Raw genomic sequence first — 19,169 nt, forward strand, 5'->3', positions numbered from 1 at the left:
TCACAGCATTTGACACAAGGCAGCTGAAACACTTGGAGGAAAAAAATGTGGGAAGGCGAAAGAAGCCGTTGTTTCACTTCTGTTTTGAGCAGCAGCAGCAGAGGAAACCTCAACATTTAGAAGGAAGACATATGTAAAGTTTTGGGCTGGAGTTGTGGCCACGACACAGCTACTGCATTGTGGAGTAGGGGAGCAGAGTGCAGGAGGAAGGACAGGGGAGAGGTGAAGGGCTGCAAAGAGAAACTACCTCTAGAACAGGCCAGGAAAGCACAGCAGAAACTTCTAGATCCAGTAATTGGGAGAAATGTGCCAGGATTATTTTTAAAATGAGAAGGAGAAAAAAAAATCCTTTTTTTTAACCCTAAAGTTCAGCTTTCTGCATTGCAGTTCTCGTAGAGTTGGGGCAGAAGAGGCACCCAAATATTTCTGAGCTCTTCTGAAAAGAGTTCTGCCACCCTTCACTCCAGGGCTGTGTTTTGGGGAGTGGGAAGTGAATATTTCTGCCACTGCTCAGGCTTGAGAGTTACTAAATGCTCACAGAACTCTGGTGCTGGGTGTCTTGCATGGGTTTAAAAGTGGAGAAGGTGAGGCTTGGGTTTAATTATTCATTAAAGGAACAGGAGTGTTTGGAGTGGAAATTAGTTGTCCTACTTGGGTGGTGGGAAGAGGCAGTGGCAGAGTCGGTACCTAACACTAAAGGTGGGTGTATAAAGCTTAAAGCAGAAACCAGGAATGGAAAATCCCTCTTTTAACTCTGGTGTCAGGCAGCCCATGGCACAGACCAAGGCTGATCCTTCATCAACTGAGCAAAGCAGAGGTAACCAGCTCACTTTGGGTTTTGTTGCATCTGAAGCAAACCCAAAGATAATGCTGCTAGTTCTGCATTTCACAACCCACTTTTCCATTTTTGGGGAGTTATTTTTCCGTGTGTTTTGGGTCATGCACAGGAGAGGTACCAGTGCACTGCAGAAGGGTGAAATCACAGAATGGTTTGGGTTGGAAGCGACCCTAAAGCTCATCTAGTTCCAACCCCCTGCCCTGGGCAGGGACACCAGAATGATCCTACATCTGCTCCTTGGGCATTTCAGAGTGTGGGTTCTTCAATAAGGTAGGTTTTCCCAACTTCTTTCTCTGGACCAGACTCCTGACAGCATCAAGAAATCATGGAGTATCATAGAATACCCTGAGCTGGAAGAGACCCACAAGGATCATCCAGTCCAGCTCCTGGCCCTGCACAGACACCCCAAAATCCTGTGCCTGAGAGCGTTGCCCAAACCCTCCTGGAGCTCTGGCAGCCTTGGGGCTGTGCCCACTGCCCTGGGGAGCCTGGTCAGTGCCCGACCACCCTCTGGGGGAAGAACCTTTCCCTGAGATCCAACCTGACCCTGCCCTGACACAGCTCCAGCTGAATCCAGCAGGTCCTTCCCTGGCCTCCCACGGGTGTTTCCAAACCAGGAGCAAGAGCTGGAGCTCCACGGGGTCAGGAGCATCTCAGCTTTTGTCTCCTGGACCTGCTCTGCTGCCTCTTCCTGATGGATTCCCATCCTGGAATAAACAGGCAGCTCTGTTGAAAGCAAGTGCCAGCCTCTCCCTTCACAAAGGAACCTGAGGTCCTTTGTGCAGGTGAAGCTCCCCAGTTCCACATTCTTCATTCAAATCTCCTCCTGTTTTGAAAGGCAGAGCCCTGGTTCCCTCCCTCCCTCCCTCCCTCTCCACGCCCAGGCAGCTCATTGCTTGCAAATGAATTAACGTGGTTCCTGCAGGGTGTTTCTCTGCATTTCCCACACTTTTTTGGTCAGTCTGAACAGTTCTTGCACTCTGATGCTCCGTGGGTTTAATTCCCTGCTCATGAGCCTTCACTAGGCTGGAGATTTCAGTCCTTCATAGCTGTTTTTTTGTGGTGTTGAAGATGTTAAATAGTGTGTCAGTGGCGTGCAGGGGTTGGAAGTAGAGGGTGGTCAGCCAGGACCAGGGTGGTCTCAGGGCTGGTGGGGGAGCAGGAGTTAAACTTTTCCTTGGATCGTGAGCCTCTTGTGCAACACCCCGTGGAAATCCCCACTCTTGTCCTCTCTCCCCGAAAGGATCCAAAAATGTACATTTTAGTGGTGGCCAGCCTTTGGTTTTGTGGGAAATCAGGAGTAATTTGATTGAAAATGTGTCCAGCACATGCTTAGCTTTATTCCTTGCTGCATTTGCTCCCTGTTGTTGAGTTCTGTAAGTGGGAGCACAAATCCAGGCCCCTTGCACTGCTATAAGACCTTATTTTGTCATTAACACAGTGGGGTTTGAGGAAAGAATCACTTTTTTTTCTTCTGGGAGAAAGGTTTGAGTGGTCAGTAGGAGTGTGTGATGAAAAATACCTGGGTCAGGTGCTTCAGGGAGACTTGGTTTGCCCCGGGCCAGAAGAAAAAAGGGCTTTAAAGCAGAACAAACCAACCCTTATGTTAGAAACATTCACCAAATTTTTAGCCACTGCATCCAGTGTTGGCTTCATCCCCCGGCAGGAGAAGAAACAGTTCAAATACCTATTAAAAAGTTGTTTGGAGAATATATTATTTCAGGTTGGTTAGTGGGCCCAGAGCAATTCCCAGGGCACGCAGCACTTGGGGTGCACCTTTTGGGAGGCTGCAAAGAGTTTGTTGGCTCAAACTTTTCTCTGAGTCCTGAAAATATGAACTCTGTGTGTGTGTGTTTGTGTGTTCCTTTGATTACACCAACAGTCCACGTGTCCAAATGGCTTTTAAATTGCTTGTTAGATAATTGCAGGCTGCAAACCAGTGATAAAATGTAGTTTTACTGCTTGCCCGTGGTATTTTATCCAGCATTCAGAAAGTGGGAGAGCATAAGCAAAGGTTTGTCTGAGGGTTTGGGTTTTTTTTGGCTTGGTGTCATCTGGGGGAAAACCTTTAACAGGGTACAGACAATCCTAAAATAGCTGGGAAACTTCCTGGAGGCAGGAGGAGTTGCAGTGCTGCTGCTGTTTGAGTGTAAATTTGGGGTTTTAACCTATTTGTAATGTATTGATAAACTTTTGTGTTTGTTTTGAATAAGCAGTTGTAGAACACAAACATATAATATTGCCCAGTGACATATTACATATTACCCTTTATCAGGGCTTTTTGGAGGAGTTACCCACGCCCTGCTGTTGGAATTAGGACTGTGAATCCCTGCACAGGGTGATTTAATCTCCATTCTGTCTTTAAACATCCTCCCTGAAAAGTCAACAGCGTGGACTGTGTTTTGATAATAGTAAAGGAGACCTTCATTAGACAGAAAAAAAAAATCTTAAATATTTAATTTGCATTCTGCGTGGATTAAACACCTTGGCAACGTTTAATTGCATGATTTTGAGCGTTCACTTCAAAGCTCTGAAGTTCTGAAGCCTCTCACCAGTTTGCAATCTGTGAATTGCAGATGAGTGGGGGTTTTTTGTGTGGATAAGGAAAACCAATGTACTGTGGTCGATGGGATTCCAGTCGAGGGGTGTTTAAAGTTATAAGTTTTCCAGGTCCCAGGTGGGATGGGGGTGTCACACAAGGCACAGAGTTTTGGCTGCTGGGCTCCTGCAAGTGGCACTTGGGTTGTACCTGGAAAAGCTGGTAGACCCAAGTAATTAGTGATGCAAATATATTGTGACACAGGTAAGAAAATAAAAGGACCAGCCTTAATTTTTGCTTTTAAGCATGTCTTGCATCCTCTTCTTTCACTTCATTAATGCAAATCTTCACGCACTTGTCTTACACCTCGAAACAATTTCGTCAGTCTCTGTTGGAAAGAATTTCAGCTCCTAACGCCTACAGTTCTGTTTATATATTTATAACTATAAAAGGATTCTTATCAGTGTGTGTTACCCATTGCTATTATTTCTCAAATAGATAAGGAATATCCTGGTTGTAAAAAGAATATTTACCTTATCCGGGGCACGCAGTGGTTGTGAACCCGAAGCTCCCTCCTGGCTCTGGCCTTAAACAAAAGACTGTATTTCCTCCTCTTATATCATTTTCACTTCAAAGCCCAGATTTTAGACTGCCAGGGAGAATTTTAAGGCTGTGAAGATCAACTGCTTTTGGCTAGTGGCACAGCTTGTTCTGTGAAATTCTTGCTGTTACTGTAGAAAGGCTTTTCTAAGTCATTAAACCTCCCAGCCACGGTTGGGGTTGCTGGGCTGTTGCCTGTCATTTGTCACAGCCCTGTTTGTAATCATGTACCAGTGAAAACATTCACAAAACTACAAAGCCCTTCACTTTTGGAGGACAGCCTCTCATATGTGATAGCTGGGCAAATGTGAACAGTTCTTGGTGATGGGATGAGGACACGTCGAAATACGTGATTCGATGCATTCTCTTAAAAGTCATTTGTGTATTTAAATGGTTTTTTACTTTGGCTCTGGGTCGTGGTGTTGGCTGGTTTTAATTTGTTGAAACTGAGTGGGGTGTTAGCATCAAACTAAGCTGTGATCTTTAATTTAACTTCCCTGGAGTCTGCAAAGAGGGGCAGGTGGATGCCTGTGCCACTGCCTTTCTCTGATGTTCAACACCAGAGTGTGTGGCAGCTTCCAGGAGATGGCAATTTAAAAGCTTGTCACAGGCAAGGCACAAGGTTTAAATCCACAGCTCTGCTCTTCTGTGTGAAATGGAGATTTTTTTTGTCCACTTTGGCCTGCTTTGTCTTTCATGTTGTGTTAGAGCTGTGTGTGCAATTTAACACGGTGTTTCCCAGTCCTTCCACCCAATTCCTTCTGTGTGCTGGCTAGTCAGGGATAACTGAGCTACACCCCAGGGTTTTGAACCTGCTGGCTGCCACCTTCCCGTTCCTGGCTGGATTCTGCTTTCCCTTGATTTTGGCTTGGTTTTGAGCTTCCATGGCATGGGGGGACCACCAAGGCAAGGCTGGGTTTGGAGCTCGGCTCCGCCGGTCGCAGCGGATCCGTGTGGGTGAGAGCGTTGCTGTTTAATCTGGGCGGGAGCTGGGGCTTGGGGCTTCTGTTTGGTTGTCATCCCACTCCTTTCCCAAGCTTGTCATGTTTTTTATACAGCGTGGCACTCGGGATGGGGGTGGGAACATCTTGGGAAAGCCGCAGAGCGGATCCGGGGAGATGGAGGGAGATACTGAAAAGCAGCTGGGGCTGCTCGTGCCTTCTCCTGCTGCTCTTGTGCTGTCAGGTGGTTCACTGGGTTGCTATCCAGTTAGAGCTTATCACTGGGAAGAGCTGAAACCCTTCCTAGGGCGGGAGATGATCCTGCTTGGAGCGGGAACGTTGCTCAGAGTGCATGGAATGCCCAGGCAAGGTTGATCTGCCGGGGCTGAGGTTGCCCTGCTGACCTATTGAACAAATCACTACAGAAATTCATTTCCAGACTTCCAGCTTTACTTTATGGGATGCTTAAACCCTAAAAAAAAAATCATTTTGGTAAGTTTTTTTCCAGAAGGTGAATGAACAGCAAGGTACAGTTCCAGTCTGTTCCACCAGCTCCAGGTGGAATTGTTTCACGAAATCACAAATTCTTGCCAGGAGCTTTGCAGAAAGTCACTCCTGTTTGGTGTAGTTTGAGGAGCCCCTATGCTGGTCTATAATTGCAGCACAATTCTTATAATCTGCTCAAGTTAAAAAAAAAAAAATCAGTTTTTTTCAAAAATAAGGATAACTTGCTCTTAATTTTTGTTTGCTGGATTGTTCAAAGATTGTAGGGTAAGAATGTTGTGGGAGCTTGGATTTGTCATAAAGACAAATTATGAAGATCATGCAGATTTTTGAAAGATATGACCAGGTATGCTGGTGCCTTGAATGTAGTGTGTCTTTTAACTTCCATGACCTTTCCATGGAAGTATTAGAGACACCATCCCTTAAATAGCAGCATTTTATTCAGGGGCAGTTCCTTCATGGTAATGCAGTGTCATTTATCTATATGCTTTGAAATTTTAAAAGGAAAAAAAAGGTCAAAGAGATGATAAGTGTTGAAAATCATGGAATCCTAAACTGGTTTGGGTGGGAAAGGACCTTAAAGCTCATCTTGTTCCGTGGGCAGGGACACCTTCCACTAGCCCAGGTTGCTCCAAGCTCTGTCCAGCCTGGCCTTGGACACTTCCAGGGATGAGGGACCCACAACCTCCCTGGGCAATGAATGACAAATGTGGCTAAAATACAGAAAGCAGAAGATCCTTCCTTACCCTTTGAATTCATTAAAAACTAGTCATGCCTGCAGAGTGCTACAGGGAATGCTGAGAAGGTGGTCGCAGAAGGGATAAAAGTTAAAGTTACACAACTGTGGAGGATTATACAGTGGTCTGTTCCTGGGTGACCCAGGTGACTTTATGATGGAAATGAATAAATGGTTTGTTTTAAACAGGTGGAAAACTTTCCTGTGGCTACAAGAGACCTTCAGATTATGTGGTTGTCAGCCACGTGGGCTTGAAATACAATAGAAAGGATTCAGCAATACAGGGCAAGGCTTAGAATAAGAATACCTGGTGTTTAATCCTAATTTTGCCACAGGCATCTTGACCTTGAATTAGTCACCTTCAGGCACTTGAAGCACTGGCAGCAGGAGCAGAGCCTTCAGGAGGCTGTTCCTTGTCTTGCATGATCGCAGTGGGTGGGATTGCCACGCTCTAAAGGAAAAAAGGAGGGAGGGGGGAAAGGCTTTTTGGTGTTTAAAGTGGCTGTTAACCTAATAACCTGTGCAAATTAAAAGATGCAGGAGCGCTGAGTTCGAAATTAAAGTGGTTGTTGTGACTGCAGACATGAAAAGGTCCCGTGTAACTCGGTGACCCGCGGGGTGAGAGCACGGGCTGCTCCCGCTCCGCCGGGGTATGTGCTGGGAGTAAGGCTGGAGAGGAAAAAAAAATACCTCCTGCTTGTGTAAGCAGTGGGAAAACAAGCAGACACTTTATACTCCAGAAAGCCCAGTGTAAGCCTCAGGAAATTCCTGCATTCTTGATTTTTCATTTTGCGGCGGAGGGCTCGCGGGGCGTGTTTTCCAAAGATGAGCAAGGTCGCCCTTCTCCAGCCCAGCGCCACAGGACCCGATAAGCTGGAGCTGAATAGCTCATTGTTCCCTACGGGAGCCCGATCAGCTGTCACTGCTCCCCTCCAAAAACACTGGGTTTATTTAGAAAGGGAAAGTGCTGACGGCGCCTTTCGTACCCAAGGCAAAGTTCCTGGTTCTTGCTGCTGTTCGGGCAGAACCGCGTGTGAAGTGTCCCACCTCGAGAGCTGAGGGCTTGAGCTTCCCTGTGATTTTATAGTTAAGATCATAGAATCATAGAATCACAGAATCAGCTGGGTTGGAAGGGACCTCCGAGATCATCAAGTCCAACCCTTGATCCAACCCTGCCGTGGTTCCCAGCCCATGGCACTGATGCCACATCCAGTCTGTCCTTAAACACCTCCAGGGATGGAGAATCCACCACTTCCCTGGGCAGCCCATTCCAATGGCTGAGCACCCTCTCTGGAAAGAAATTCTTCCTAATATCCAACCTAAACCTCCCCTGGCACAGCTCAAGACCCAGCCCTCTTGTCTTGCTGATGGTTGCCTGGGAAAAGAGACCTTGCTTTGTAAAGTCTTAATGGCAAAGCCCCAGGTGGAATGGGGGTGTCTGGTTTGCATTCACCTGGCTAAAGGTGTCACTTGGCAAATATTTGGGTGGTTGTGTGTCCGGGGCTGGAGCTGAGTGGAGATGTGTAGAGAATATGTGGAACATCAGCAGCAGATTTTGACAGAAGTTTTGGCAGATCTGATGTGTGTAAATATCCATTCTTTCCCCGTGCCCCTCCCAGGCCCTGCCAGTCCTGAAATACTGGAAGAAACAACAAAGGCATCTCAAAACCAAAGAACTCTCCTAAGTTGCAGTGAGTGCAGTGTGCAGGTTTTACCTGCTGTGGTCCTGCTTCCACGTGCCACCTTCCCTGAGGCCCGTGGGTTTGATTAAAGAAGTACATGGACAACTCAGGCCGGTGTATTTGTGTGTACTTGTGTTTGCTGATGAAGAAACACAAGTTTTCTGTTTCCTGAAATTCTCTCCTGGGGGAAAAAAATAAACCTGACCAGCTTTTCCCCCTTCCTCTACTTCATCCCATGCCATGACCTTGCTGCTTGTGTTCTCTCCTTGCTGTGGAAGGCCCTGGGCACAGTCTGGGAGAAGTGGAACTACCAAATTAAAGTGCTAATCGAGCCTGAAAATGCCACATTCATGCAGATTGTGATTTTCTTTTAATTTTTTTTTTGGAGGGGCAAGTCTAACTAGAAGCTGTAATTTTATTTTGGGTTTGGGAGTCCCTAACATAAAGATGGGTCCCCTAAAACTGCTCCCACAGATGTGAGCAGGATTCGAGGCAGCTGATGCTCAACAGAGCATGGCAGGAGTGAAGCCACGGAGGTCCAGATGGTTTGCTTTTTTCTGGGCAAAGGGACAAGCACGCCAAGGAGCCAGGCTGGCCTCTGAGATTATGTATTTCAGGAATTAGCCATGAAGGATTTGATTAAAAAATTGCATTTGGGAAATGATCCCTTCCCCACTTTCAGCTGTGGCGACAAACTCGCAGTCGCAGCGTGTCGATGGGAAGAAAAGCTGTGAGTGCTGGAAATGTGAATTTTAGTTATTTTATTGCTGGTTCTGGATTCAGCTTGGAACAGCACAGCTTGGAAAACCTCTGGAAAGAGCAGCACTAACAGTCAGGCCTCTCTACAGTTTGACTGCTCAAAGACCTTGAGATGAAAGTGCATATTTTATTGGTTTCATGTTGAGTTTATTGCCTGTATAAAAGCCAAATAACCTTTACTGGCTGCATCACTGAATATTTCTGCATTTTTAGACTGAGAGTGACACGCTTCTGCTGTGTTTTCTTGCCCTCTTTGACCGTGAGTGAGTCACTTCACTGTTCTGTCCCTCAAATTCAGGATCAGTGGGATAAGGAGGACACCTGGCTCTGTGCTAATGGGAGATGTTTTCATATTTGTGAAACGTTTGAAAACTGTTTGTAAAATATTGTGTTCATGTAGATATATTCATAATAATTACGCTGCAATTATGATGAATATGTGTTAATAATTAATATCATTAATTACAATATTAACACTTACATCCGTGTGCTTTACGAGTCCTTCAGACATAGATATGATACTTGCAGATATTTTTAAAAAGCATCTTCCTGGAGATAATTCCCTGCTGGGAAGTGCTGTCGTGTTGGCTCCCTGAAGGGGTGTCTTTTCTCTGTTTCATGGCTTGGTTTCTAACGAGAGCTGCACAGCTGGAGACTCAGTAACCAACTGAAGAATCCAAAATTGGTGCCTTCGGGGAGTGCCCCAGAATGTGCAACGTCTTGTTTCTGCATCAGGAATTGTCTGCAGAGGAATTTGATAGAAATTCCCTGAAGTGATTTTCGGAGCTGACGTGGGGTATTGCAGCATTTAGCCCTTTTTCCAGACCGAGATTCAGTACATTTTTAGGCAGTGACCACTTGTTCTTGATGCCAAAAATGCACTTGACACTTGTAACTGATGCGCTTTCCAGCAGTGAAGCTTTGCTGGTAGGTCTGTGCACCAAACTGCAGGTTTTTGGCTGAATTTCCAAGATACAACTGCAATCATTTTCTGTCTGCAGGTAGAGTCAATCACAGTGATGGAGCTTTGCTGACATGTCGCTAATGAGGGAACGTATTTTTAACTATATTTTCTTGGAGATTTTTGATGGTTTTGTTTTTTTTTTTTTCTCTGATGGGATTTTGTTTAATCTTTAGTGCTTTTTATTTGTTACAGAGATCCGTGCCCAATTGGTAGAGCAGCTGAAATGCCTTGACCAACAGTGTGAGCTTCGGGTCCAGTTACTGCAGGACTTGCAGGATTTCTTCCGCAAGAAGGCAGAGATTGAGATGGATTACTCAAGGAATTTGGAGAAGTTGGCTGAGAGATTCCTGGCTAAAACTAGGAGCACCAAAGACCAGCAATTCAAGTAGAGTATTTGCCTTTTGTTTTTGCCCTTTTTTCTCCCCCTCCTCCCTCCCCCAGGAGATTTGATTGCAAGGGTAGGAATGGGAAAGAGAGTTGATCCAGTGAATGTAGGGACCAGCGCTGCTGTGAATGTCAGAGCCAAATGTTTCCCAGGTTTGGGTTGAACACAGAACCCATTCCATGTTCCTGGAGGCTTATTTCAGTTATTCCTGGTAGGTCAAATGCTGTCAGTAGGGAATGAAATGGTAAAAATTGGCATGTCTAAAAGGCATAATTTTCTTGGGGAAGGTGGGCAAAGCTGTGCACCACGTTTGGGGGACAAAGCCAGGATTTCCTTCAGTGCCGGTGGCTTTGGTCTGTTTTTTGGGGTTTTTTTAATGGATGACTGTTTCCAATCTGTTTTATGCTGTCAGCTCTCTGTTTTCAATATCCCACACATACTCAGTGTGGGAGTTGAGTGTTGTATCTCTGCTACTATCACTTCAAACAGTAGAGAAACGGGGCCAGGAGTACTCCTGAGTCCAACAGAGCTGTGCCACTGAGGGCAGGGGAATCCCAAGGTACTAAGCTGATGGGACTCAGTTAAAATTTAAAGATGTCCTTATTAACAGTCAATTTTTCCCCTGCTTGAAGCATGAGGCCGAGTGGATCTGACTCTATTGCTGTGGTTGTTCCTGGTTTTTGGTTCTTCCCCACTTATCTGAGTTGGGATGATTAACATGTGTAGGAACGTGGTTTCATGGATTCAAGTCTTTCTGATTTACTCCTGACTCCTGCCAGGAGGTGCTTTTCCCAGGGAAGGGGGGGATGCAGGAGAGGACCTGTGGATGAAGAAGGGGCTGGTGCAGAGCCACCAGCCCGGCGAGGAGGTGACCGGCGCAGAGCTCCCGGGGTTGACATCTGGGCAGAGCACGGGGCTTGTTGGGTTTTGTTGTCAGGGCAGCAGCTGGGGAAAACACAACGGAGCTAAAGCAGCCTTGGGACCTGAATCATTTCTGCTTTGGACAGATTGGGCTGAGAGGATCCATCTGGGTCTGCCCCCGCCCAAAATGCGGTGTCACTTCGAGCGTTGTTTGGGTCAGGCTGTTCCCCGGGTTTTGTGTTTGGTTGTTGCTGTGTTTGCAGGGATGTGGGGATGCAGCAGCAGCTTTCCTGCTCCACCAGCAGCTCCTCTTGTGGAAGCCATTAAGGAGGCACCATTTTAGTTTCCTTTCTGTGCAGCTTTGATGTCGTTTAATTTAGTTCTCCTTTAAAACACACATTGTGCTGCGTTGTTGGGAAAGCCTGACTGCCCAGCAGAGCTGTTTGACAGGCTGGAGAAGAGTTATTCTGCTTATCTATAGACCTGTCATTGTCTGAAGTGTTTTTTCTTTTCCTCTCCAGTGCAAATGTTGTTACAACCATAAGCTTGTGTGTATTCTGCACATGCCTTTAAGATGGCACTAAAGAAATTATGCCTTGAACTGTAATTTTCCTTTGCATTATGATTGGTCTTTTCAGTTGATTTTGTTGTTGTTCCTGGTGAAAATTGAGGTGATTTCCTTTATATTACACCGTGTGAAACATCCCATAGAAATGCTTTTATATCCAGCTTCCAGTGTCTGGAAAGTTCCTATTTGGAGATTTAGAGTGAATGTGTAATGTGGAAGTTTTGACTGTAGTCAGACAGACTCCTACATGGTGTCATACTTCATGTGAATTAATACTTCATCCTAGCTGTGATACTGCAGGGTTTTAAATTTTTTATTTTTTATTTTTTTTTGCTCTAATGCGGTTTCCTTCTTGACCCCTGCCCTGGTTTTTGAGCTGTTTGTCCTTCAGATAAGATTTACAAAGTTGTACCTGGACAAAACTGACCTCAGGTATCCCAGCTGTGGAGTGTAGCCTGAATTGGAGAGGTGATTTTGTCAGCACATAAAACCTTAGCTTGAATTTCTGAATTAAATGTCGATGCTTTTCTGGTCAAGTGCAGGGCATTGCCCAAAATACTCTGAAAGCTGTTCATGAGCATCGACTTCAGTTTGCAGGGAAAGAGCTGATGCTGCTCAGGCTCCTCATTTCACTCACATTAAGGAGCAGAAAAATGACAGAAAAATACCTTGCTCTTGGAATATGTTACCCCTGCAAAGCCTGAGTCCCAAGTGTATGAGTTGTTAAGTTGGTCAAGAGTTGGAATAAGAGAAAAAACCAATTCTGTGGGCAATACTGGCCACAGCAGTGGCACAGGTCAAGCTGTCTGTCCTGGGCACCTCCATCTAGGACTTGTTTGGCCACTTGTCTGCTGTCTGCGACAGTCAGAGTTGTGTCAGAATCCCACAGGGATCAGTAAGGAAGCAATTCCAGTTCTAATTACCTCTCCTCACCACTGCCCTGTCTGAGCTGGGGAGACTATCTTGGCTGGTATCTCCTCTGGAGATGCTGAAGCTGTAATCTCCTTGGGAAGCCCCCAGAAGCCCGTTTGATCAAAGGCAGCCATCAGATCTCTGCTCCTCGGGAGCCTGGGATTACATGTCTGTGAGAGGAGCCCTGGGCTGTAATTGCCTGGCTCTGACCCTATAAATACCCCGTAATAGGCTGCTCTCCCCAGAACCTGGCAATTATGTCGGAAGGTACCGTGTCATTCAGGGCCTGCTCCCCGTGTCACTGGCCCTTTTTAGATCCCATAACACACGCTCAGGGAGGGAATGTGCCAGGCACTCACCCTGTAATTTGCATGTGCTTTCCTACTCAACAGCTATTATGTAATTGCCGAAATGCTCCGACTGTGATCGTTTCAGGGAACGCTGTCAAGGGCGGGAGGCTTCAGGCTGACCCTTGAAATTGGATTGTGTGGCTTCCTCCAGCAGCTGGAAAAAGGAACAGGCTTCAAGGAAAGAGCAGGGCAAAGGGCAGGCTGCTGGGGGGGTTCTCACAGAGGCTTTGCGTGGGGTTTGTTTTCCTGCCTCGGAGGGGGAGCCGGTCAGGTGGGCACGTTTGCACAGAATTCCAGAATGGTTTGGGTGGGAAGGGACCTCAAAGATCATCTTGTCCCCTTGCCATGGGCAGAGACACCTTCCACCAGCCCAGGTTGTTGTTACAAGCCCCGTCCAACCTGGCCTTGGACACTCCCAGGGATGGGGCAGCCACAGCTTCTCTGGGCAACCTGTGCCAGGGCCTCCCCACCCTCAAAGGGAAGAGTTTCTTCCTCATATCCAACCTAAACCTACCCTCTGTCAGTTTGAAGCCATTCCCCCTTGTCCAGTCACTCCAAGCCCTTGTAAATAGTTCCTCTCCACCTTTCTTCTCAGCTCCTGCAGGTATGGAGGGGCACAGTTAGGTCACCCTGAAGCTTCTCTCCTCCAGGCTGAACAAATCCAATTTCTCTCAGCCTGTCCTTGTAGGAGTATTTTCCATATGGGTTCTGAAATGTGGGCAGTTGGGTCTTTACAGCAAACTCTACATAGCTGGGGCTGGACTGAAAGGGTGTTTGCACAGTGCTCAGCTTGAAGCTTCACTGGGGCATCTTAAAATGATTTACAGAGGTAGGTGTGTGTTATTCTCATCTGAGATGTCTGAAGAAGGGGAACAGATTGATTTAGCCAAGGTGACATACGAGTTGATGGCAGTTGGATATATCCCAGTTTTACTTGCTTTTAACTCTCCACCATGGCTGTTAGACCTCACTTTGCCTATTCTCTTCTAAAAATGTGGGTTTTTTTCAGTCAGAACAGGCTATGAAAGAGTCATACACAATGTATATATTTGGAATATATATTATATATATTCCTCAGAACCCACTGGTAAATAGGAGTGGCACAAGGAGTGGAGGAAAAAAAAGGCATTTTATAGCCCAAGTCTTCTAACTCTGGCTGTTACAAGAGCTTGGTGGTCACAGGTTTGGTGTAGTCATTGCTCCTTAAAGATCTGCCTGAATAAGCTGTGTAGCAGGTAAATCAGAGCATCCACCTCACAGATGTCTCTTGGTCTGGGGGTCTCTTCTTGACTTCCAGCCCCAGAGAAGGGCTCTGTCCCACTCCAGTGAGACCCTGGGACCTTCAGCTCCAGCCTTCAATCCTCCTGTTTAACGTGATTTTTGTCCTAGAGGCATTTGACTATTCAAAAAGCCTAAAAACCGTGGCAAACCTTGAGTGATTCCTTTCAAGAGAGAAAATGGAAAAGAAAAAAAAAAAAAACTAAAACAGAAAAAGGAAAAAAAAAGTGAAAAGACAGTGCTATTTTAAGGCCATATTTTAAATCAAGATAATCTTTGGAAGCAGGACACTGAGTAGCAATTGTCAGCTGGAGAGCTGAATGTCCAGGATATCCCAGCATGAAATTCAGATGGCTTTCTGGCAGCCCTTGCCTTGAAGTAGAAGATGCAGAATAAGTCTGGCAACCTTCAGGCTGAGCACTTGTAAACAACAGATGTTCATAACTGGGATCTTTTGGAAGAGAAGGGCAGGGAGCAGCATGGATGTCCATGCTTGTAATTCTCAAAATTTGCAGTTAACACTGAGCTGTGTCAGGGAAAATCAGAGCTCGAGCTGAATGAGCAGCTTGCAGAGAAGTTCAGCTTTAATTTTCCTTAAAAGCCAAATGGTTTCTTTAAAGCAAAGATGATACAGGCTTGTGAGGGAGGTATTGACAGAAGCATTTGGGTCATGTGGACTTCAATTACATTATCATCGTTATGATAATGTTTGTAATAATAATAATGATGATGATGATGATAGTAAAAAACATTGTCATAGGCTATTTTGACCTGTGATTCTTTTTGATGAAGCTGAGTCCTGCACATTTTTGCCCGAGTCTGTCAAGTACCAGCGTTTGGGAGGTTTTTCTAAGCATGAAACATTCATTTATTCAGTGACCTCCTTGAATGCAGAGAGCCAGGGAGACGTGACCAGGGAAAATGGATGGAAAGCCTCAGGGGGGGATTTCTGTGCTGCTTTTCATCATATCAGTGATCCCAGTCTCGCCCTGTGTTGCTTGGTGTGATTGCAGCCACTGTTGCCAGAGTGCAAAATTCAGAGAGGTTTGAAATAGTGTTTACAACAACAATTAAATCTCTGCTCTGCCCCTTGGCCTGGCTCCAGCTCCCATGGTTTGCAGGGTGGACTGTTTTGGGATGTGTTTTGGGTCTGGAAGTGTCCATTGAACACCCCTAGGGAGCAGGTCCTGAAAATTTTGGGGAGGTGGAACAGGAAACTTCTGATGTTGTGTGTTACCACCAGGAGACTTGTTTTAAAACCATCATTCGCAGGAAGGGTTGTTGGGAAAGTTTTCTGCTCCCATGGACAGTGTGATGTCCATTGGAGAGGAGACCCTTCGTGAGGATCTGAGGGGGGGATAGGTTCAAATGGAAAGAGGAGAAGTTTGTGTTGGATGTACAGAAGAAATCCTTCCCTGGGAGGGTGGGGAGGCCCTGGCACAGGTTGCCCAGAGAAGCTGTGGCTGCCCCATCCCTGGAAGTGTCCAAGGCCAGGCTGGACAGGGCTTGGAGCAACCTGGGCTAGTGGAAGGTGTCTCTGCCCATGGCAGGGGGTGAGAGCTTTAAGGTCCCTTCCCACCCAAACCATTCTGTGATTCTGTGTTCATTCATTTAAGTGTTTATTTAGTTATATTTTAATTCTCATCTGATTCATTCCCTTGTCTGGTGCTCCTTATGGAAACCCAATATTCCTATTCCTGATTTGTGGATGTGGTTTTTGAATTTTTCAAATTTTTAATCACTTTTTTTTTAATTATTTTTTTGTTTGTTTGTTTTGTTGTTTTTTTTAATCTATTTTGTGTTTTCTGCTGTTACTTTGCAGTGCCCAACTCTGTGTCACTGTCGTCTGTCTCTCTCTCTCCTGCTTGCCTTAAAGCAGACAAATCTTGGATTGTCTGCAAGGTCCTTGTATGAATGAGTAATTTAATTAAGACATTTCAGATATTTGAGGCTCAGCCTTCCCTTCTGATCTTTTGAGACCAGCTGAAAACTTTGAAGTGGAAGTTGCACAGGACCCCATCAAGATAACGCCCGAGAAACCACAGAGCTTCATACTTTGTGGTTCCCTAAAAATCTGTGCACAACTTCCTCTTCCTGCTCCCAAACACCCCTGATTGCTGTGATCTGGTGTAATTTAGGCTAACCTAAATAAACTCTCCAGATTCACTATCATCACACCATCTTTATGTGAGTATAAATAGTGCTTGAAATAAACCTGGATCTTGGCGTCTTCCTCCTCCTCCTCTTTCTTCTCCTCGTCCCCTTCACAGGGCAGGGGGAGTTTGACTCCAGCAGTTGTTGTGAATGTGAAGTTGCCAGCACTTTGGGAAAATTCATATCCAAGTCCTAAAGTTTTGGGTTGATCTCATCAGTTTTTATCACTTCAGGGTGAACACTGACTCCGTCATCCTGCGGAATGGGTGGAAATGGAGCTTGTTCTTGGTCGTACCCAGCGGTCCCTGTTGCATATTTTCCTTCCCCTTTTCACCCCTCCTCTGTGGTGACATGAAACTGGAAGCAGGGTGTATTTGCCAGCTCCTTTGAGGATTCAAATGGTTAATGAAAATCACAATTTGCCTCTCTGCCATCTGCTCGTGGTTACGATTGAAAAGGGTTTGCTGTAAACAGTTGTAGAACTTCTGCTCCGTGTTGTGAAAACTGTGGCCACGTTCCACCCCAGGAAATGCTGCAGTTTTAGAGGTGCTCTAAGCTGTGTGGAGTTTTAAAGGCTTCTTGGAAGGTTTGAAGCAAGTCACTGCCTCTTTCCTTTTCTGTTTCATTCCTGCCTTTCTCTGCTTTTTGCTGGGAAAATCGTCGCTAGCAAATAACGGGGAGGTTTTGCCTCCCTTCCTGTAAAAACCTTGTCATGGAGACATCAAACCTGTTCAACAGCAAAGGGCCATTTCAAGGAGGCACTGAAGGGGTTAGTGAACCCGTCAGACACCGGGAAATTAAAGGAATTTAAGTGAAAAACCTCGAAATGTGCAGAGCTGGGGCTGCCTGGGGTTGAGCTCCGGGTGCGGCGCTCGCGGCGCATCCCAAGGTGACAATCCCGGCCGCGGATTGGAAACATGTGGGGTTGGGATTTATTTTTTTCCTGCAGGATGGCCTTTCATGTGTAACCACATGGAGTGTGTCAACAACCCATCTGGCGCCATTAGACACCAGTGATTTTACTCACCAGGCTTTTCATGGGCTCCTGGTATTCCTGCTATGTGCTGCCTTAGAATAGCTCGGGGTGTTGTGGCAGGGCAGGCTGGACAGCTGGGAATTGTCCAGTTAACTATTGCATCTCTTCTGGTTCCCCCTGGTGCTTCAGTTTGCTTTGGGAAGCAAGGCCCTTGTACCTGCTCTCTGCTCCTCTCCATGCATTCATAACTCGTGGTCCTCGAGGCTCTCAGCTCTTCCAAGCTGCTCGTGGTGGGGTTGGACTGACGGTCCACTGGGGATGTTGAGGCAGGATTTTGAACAGCTAGAACAAGGTCAGCTGGTGGAGAGTTTGAGCTTTTTGTTCCTAAGTTTCATTCCCAAACTCTTCATGGTCGTTGGTTGATTTTTCCCTTGTAGCTCTGCCAGCTTTAGAGGGCAAACACTGAGTCAGTGGGTGAAGTGCTGTGACATCATTGGTGTGAAGGAGCAAACCAGCCAGCTTTTAATATCTTATAGTCCTGTCCTTCATAAACTTTCCTTTATATGCTTTCTTCTGCCTGAACCACAGGTTGTTGGCAGGGTTGGTGGCTCTTCATTTGGCCTGTACACCTCTGACCCAGCACTGCTCCTTGGAGAAGCTCCTCCTGGAGATGCTGTTTCTCCTCCTGCCCTCTTTTTAGTGGAAGAAAAAACCCTTAATGTGTTCATTACCTTCTCTTGTGGTGGCAGCTCTTATCTCTGTCTCAGCAGGCTCAGAGCACATGGCTCCTGCTCTGCTTTGCTCATCACTTTGGCTGCAGCCTGGTCAGCACCCAAAGATTCCCAATTCTATTATGTAGCTCTCACAGTCACTAATTAGCTCTGTGGCACATTAAGAAAACGAGCATTATGCTGCAAACACTGGCTGCAGATGAGGGGCAGCTATTTGATTTACAAGGCTCAACATCTGGCAGTTTGAACCTTGTACAGTTCTGCACTTGGATCATTCCATCTGGGTTTGTACCTGCAGTGCAGGACGCTGGAATACGAAGGAAAATACTGTCTCTAAATTAAATCTGTGCCTTCTCATGTTTTTTGTTGTTTTTGTTTTTTTTTTTTACCTCAAAAAGCCCAGAGTCCTTTTTATATCCCCTCCCACTACACACACACTCTCCAAACATTGAAGCAGTTGAGAGGCACAGGCTGCAGTCATTCCTGAGCTTTTCTTTTTTTTTTTTTTTTTGGAAAAAAAGCATCGAGCTCAGCCCTTCTGAACTGTTCTTCTTTATCTAAAATTATCCATATTGCACCACAAATCCAACCGCTGATGTCATGAGAAGGGTAATCAAAGTCTGCCCTGGCTTAGTTTTCCCATTTTCCCAATGTCAGACATTTCTTGCAGCAGAGATTGCTGTCCTTTCAAGTGCAGAATATTCCCTTTTCAATGGAAATTAAACCACATTTCTTTTTAAGAGGAAAGAAATCCGATCCAGTCACGTACAACAATCAAGGAGAGCTTTGGCTTTGCACCACAGATCTGACTTGGTCTTTTCTAAATAAATATTATTGTGCTGTAAATGAATGATAAACAGACCTAGGGAGAAGTAAGTGATGTTTTTAAGGCTCCACCTGGATGTGCCAGTTCCAAGCACTGCTGGAGCACCTCACACGATCCCTGCTCACCTCCCTGCTTTTATCTGGGATAAAATGGTGCCCCCAAAAAATGACTTACTCCTTTCAGCAGATGAAATGCTGATCCAAAGAAACTGAGGTTCCTCTCATCTCCCTTTGTATTGCTTATTTGCAGGGTGCATCAGCCATAATAAGGTGGAGAAGGTTCAAAGATGAGAAAATAAAGCTGCTTGTGCGAGTGTTTCTGTCTCTTTGGCTCAGGACAGATAGAGATGCTTTCACATAATTGGGTTTGTACATGAAACACAACATTCTGTTTCCCATGCAGATGCTTATTTAGCCAACTGGGTGCTTGAAATCTTTTTATTGTGGTTAAGACACAAATGCTCGAGACAGGACCGTGAAACCTGTTGTCAGACACTGGAGCCACCAGTCTCCCTCAGGCACTGATTTATGCACAAAATCCTGGACTCAGAAGGAAAAATTAAAGC

At 45.8% G+C, this 19,169-nt stretch overlaps 1 protein-coding gene across 4 annotated transcripts in view; it reads left to right on the forward strand.

Annotated features, from left to right (window-relative positions):
- SRGAP2 (SLIT-ROBO Rho GTPase activating protein 2) overlaps positions 1-19,169 on the forward strand; it is a 104,755-nt gene that overhangs the window by 26,409 nt on the left and 59,177 nt on the right. For all 4 annotated transcript variants that reach the window (XM_027742991.2, XM_039387902.1, XM_027742992.2 and 1 more), the window contains exon 3: positions 9,756-9,948. In XM_027742991.2, coding sequence (XP_027598792.1) covers positions 9,756-9,948 — 193 coding nt within the window. The remainder of the gene's footprint in view (positions 1-9,755; positions 9,949-19,169) is intronic.

The sequence above is a fragment of the Pipra filicauda genome, unplaced genomic scaffold (genome assembly GCF_003945595.2).
Source record: "Pipra filicauda isolate LSUMZ 115617 unplaced genomic scaffold, ASM394559v2 scaffold599_size242720_pilon, whole genome shotgun sequence".
Lineage (NCBI taxonomy): Eukaryota > Metazoa > Chordata > Aves > Passeriformes > Pipridae > Pipra > Pipra filicauda.